General features: G+C 41.7%; 1 protein-coding gene across 1 annotated transcript; it reads left to right on the top strand.

Annotated features, from left to right (window-relative positions):
• Positions 1-891: 891 nt before the first annotated feature.
• On the top strand, positions 892-2,237 carry LOC124148731 (aldo-keto reductase family 1 member B1-like). Its single transcript, XM_046519986.2, has one exon. The coding sequence runs from the start codon at positions 1,032-1,034 to the stop codon at positions 1,989-1,991; it is 960 nt and encodes a 319-aa protein (XP_046375942.2). The 5' UTR covers positions 892-1,031; the 3' UTR covers positions 1,992-2,237.
• The last annotated feature ends 498 nt before the right edge of the window (positions 2,238-2,735 follow it).

Below are 2,735 nucleotides of genomic sequence, written 5' to 3'. Positions count from 1 at the left end.
ATTAATTGTAGATTGTCCCGATAGGGTTAACTATAGACTGTAATGACCGGCTTAACTTTAGACCATATACCGACCGGGTTAACTATAGACTGTACCAACTAGGTTAACTATAGGCTGTACCAACCCGGTACTGACTGGATTAACTGTAGACTGTCCCGAAAGGATTAACTATAGACTGTACTGACCAGATTAACTGTAGACTGTCCCGATAGGGTTAACTATAGACTGTACTGACCGGATTAATTGTAGACTGTCCCGATAGGGTTAACTATAGACTGTAATGACCGGCTTAACTTTAGACCATATACCGACCGGGTTAACTATAGACTGTACCGACCAGGTTAACTATAGACCGTATACCGACCGGGTTAACGGTCTTTCATTGTATATGAAACAGGTTCAAATGCAAAGAAAGAACCCATGCAGGTTGTTGACATAAATATTTTTTGTCAGTAACTGATTACTATGGCCATGACAAATTCGTTGTAAATAACCTATTAGCAAAGATTCTCAATCACAGTTATGTCTCTCCAGAGACCATATAATAGATCTATTATATGGTCTCTGCTCTCTCTTACAAGCATTATAGTCCTCGCCACTTGAAATAGAATCTCAAAATTAATCGAGGACAAATGAACGAAAACATCTGCATGTCTGCATCGGCCGAAAGATAGCCGCTCGCAGTCACTGCCTCTTCTTTGTGGGGGGAGTGCTATTCTTGAATGTTTGTCGCAAACACTATAAAAATACAATCATAGCAAATTAATTGTATTTCGGTTAATTATAGTTTCTTTAGCAAGGCACCGAGGCACAACAGTCATGGAAACTCGTCTGTGGTAAGTAGAAGAATTCTGCCCTAACTCGTGTACGACAACCGTATTTCGAGTTGCTACTTCCGGTTTGTTTCACGTGTGCATGTTTGTAAACAAATGCTTGACTGGACGGCAAAGTCTCATCAGGTCTCATCACTATGTGTTCCTCTATCCGCTGATTATCTGATACACTCGCAGTGAAACTGATAAGGAAATACAATGGCATCCACAATGCGCTATTTGACGATGAATAATGGCCTACGAATGCCGACTGTCGGCCTTGGGACCTACCTCATGAAAGGGGATATTTTGAAACAAGCCGTCGACTACGCCCTATTCCTTGGGTACAGACACATCGACACCGCGCTCAGCTATGGTAACGAGGTTGAAGTAGGCGAGGTCGTCAATGACAGGATAAGGTCAGGAAAAAATAAAAGAAAAGATTTGTTTATCACAACAAAGGTACCCTGTGCTTATTTGGAAAAAGACGCAGCAATCAGAAGTGGCGAAATGTCGCTTGAAAGTCTCAAACTGAGACATGTCGACTTGCTGCTAATCCACCAGCCTTGGGGTAATGTCAACAGAGGCGATGGAACACTCAAACCTCTTAACCCCAAAGGAGAACGTGAACTTCAACATCATGATCTTCTGGAAACCTGGGCTGCATTTGAACAAATGCATGGTCAGAATTGGGCCAAAAGCCTTGGAATATCTAATTTCAACCCAAAACAGATTCAGAAAATATGGGACAAAGCTAAAATCAAGCCTGCAAACCTTCAACTTGAGGCGCATGCGTACTGGCAGCAGAACAAGCTCGTTGAGTTTTGTAGAAAGAAGAACATCGTACTTACTGCATATTCGCCTCTCGGGGCACCATCTAAGCCAGATAAAAAGACTGATGATTTGGTGCTGTTGGAAGATCCACAAGTAAGACAATTATCAGTGGAGTACAAAAAGACCCCAGGGCAGATACTGTTAAACTTCCTGTTGCTTAAGGGGATGGGTGTTTTGCCTAAAAGTCAAAGTTTTGAGAGAATTAAAGAAAACTTTGATGTTCTTGAATGGAAGCTTTCATCAAGTGATTTTGAGAAGCTGCGGGAGCTGGACAACACCGTCAAGTATTTTACGAATGAATGGGCTCACGAGCATCCTGAATTTGACAAAAGTGAACCTTTCTGACCAGATGGAAATACATCCTTACTAGATGTGTAGTACTGGTGTGACTAGTGAATGCTCGTAATAATATTAATTTGTGTTATGCGGTTTATAGTCATTATTATTTGTTGTCCTGGATTTTATCATTTGGAAAGTTAATTCACATAATGTTTGATCTTGTTGATTGGGCTTTGAGGTGAGGTGAAATTGGGTTTAACATCGCATCAACATGATCAAAGATTATTGCACTTATATAGCGACGTGCATGCACGTGTGTATGTGTGTTTGTGTGGCTGCTTGTACTAGTCCGGACTGATGCCGATTTATAGTGCTAGCTCACTGAGATACCATGCCGCAGTTTAACATGAATACCCTACTCCAGACACAGTATACTGACTCCGAGCCGACCAGTCCTTGTTTTAGCCCCTTAATGCCGAGTGCCAGACAGGGTAACAACAGGTACCATCTTTTAGCTTCTTTTGGCATGACGCGGCCGAGGATTGAACCCCGGACCGTCCTCTCTCCGGGCAGACGCTCTACCACTAGACCGCGGAGGCGGTCAGATTGGGCTTTGAGGGTGTCACTATCTATTGTTGCATCATGTGAATTTAAACATGTTAAACATGCTGATACAATACACAATTCCATGTTTTGTTTCATGTCTTAATTAGGTTAATTTTGTATAATGTACATCATGTGCATGGTACAGTGTTTCAAAAAGTTATGGTTACTTAGCTTTACAATAACCCAGCTTGATCATGTAGAATA

Source organism: Haliotis rufescens, unplaced genomic scaffold (assembly GCF_023055435.1).
Source record: "Haliotis rufescens isolate VD_foot unplaced genomic scaffold, xgHalRufe1.0.p SCAF_3, whole genome shotgun sequence".
Classification (NCBI taxonomy): domain Eukaryota; kingdom Metazoa; phylum Mollusca; class Gastropoda; order Lepetellida; family Haliotidae; genus Haliotis; species Haliotis rufescens.
Note: the sequence above shows the minus strand (reverse complement) of the source record. Positions and strands in the feature narration are given on the sequence as shown.

What these genes read in the sequence shown, in the direction of transcription:
- LOC124148731 (XM_046519986.2), top strand. Translation starts at nt 1,032, where the DNA reads ATGGCATCCACAATGCGCTATTTGACGATGAATAATGGCCTACGAATG.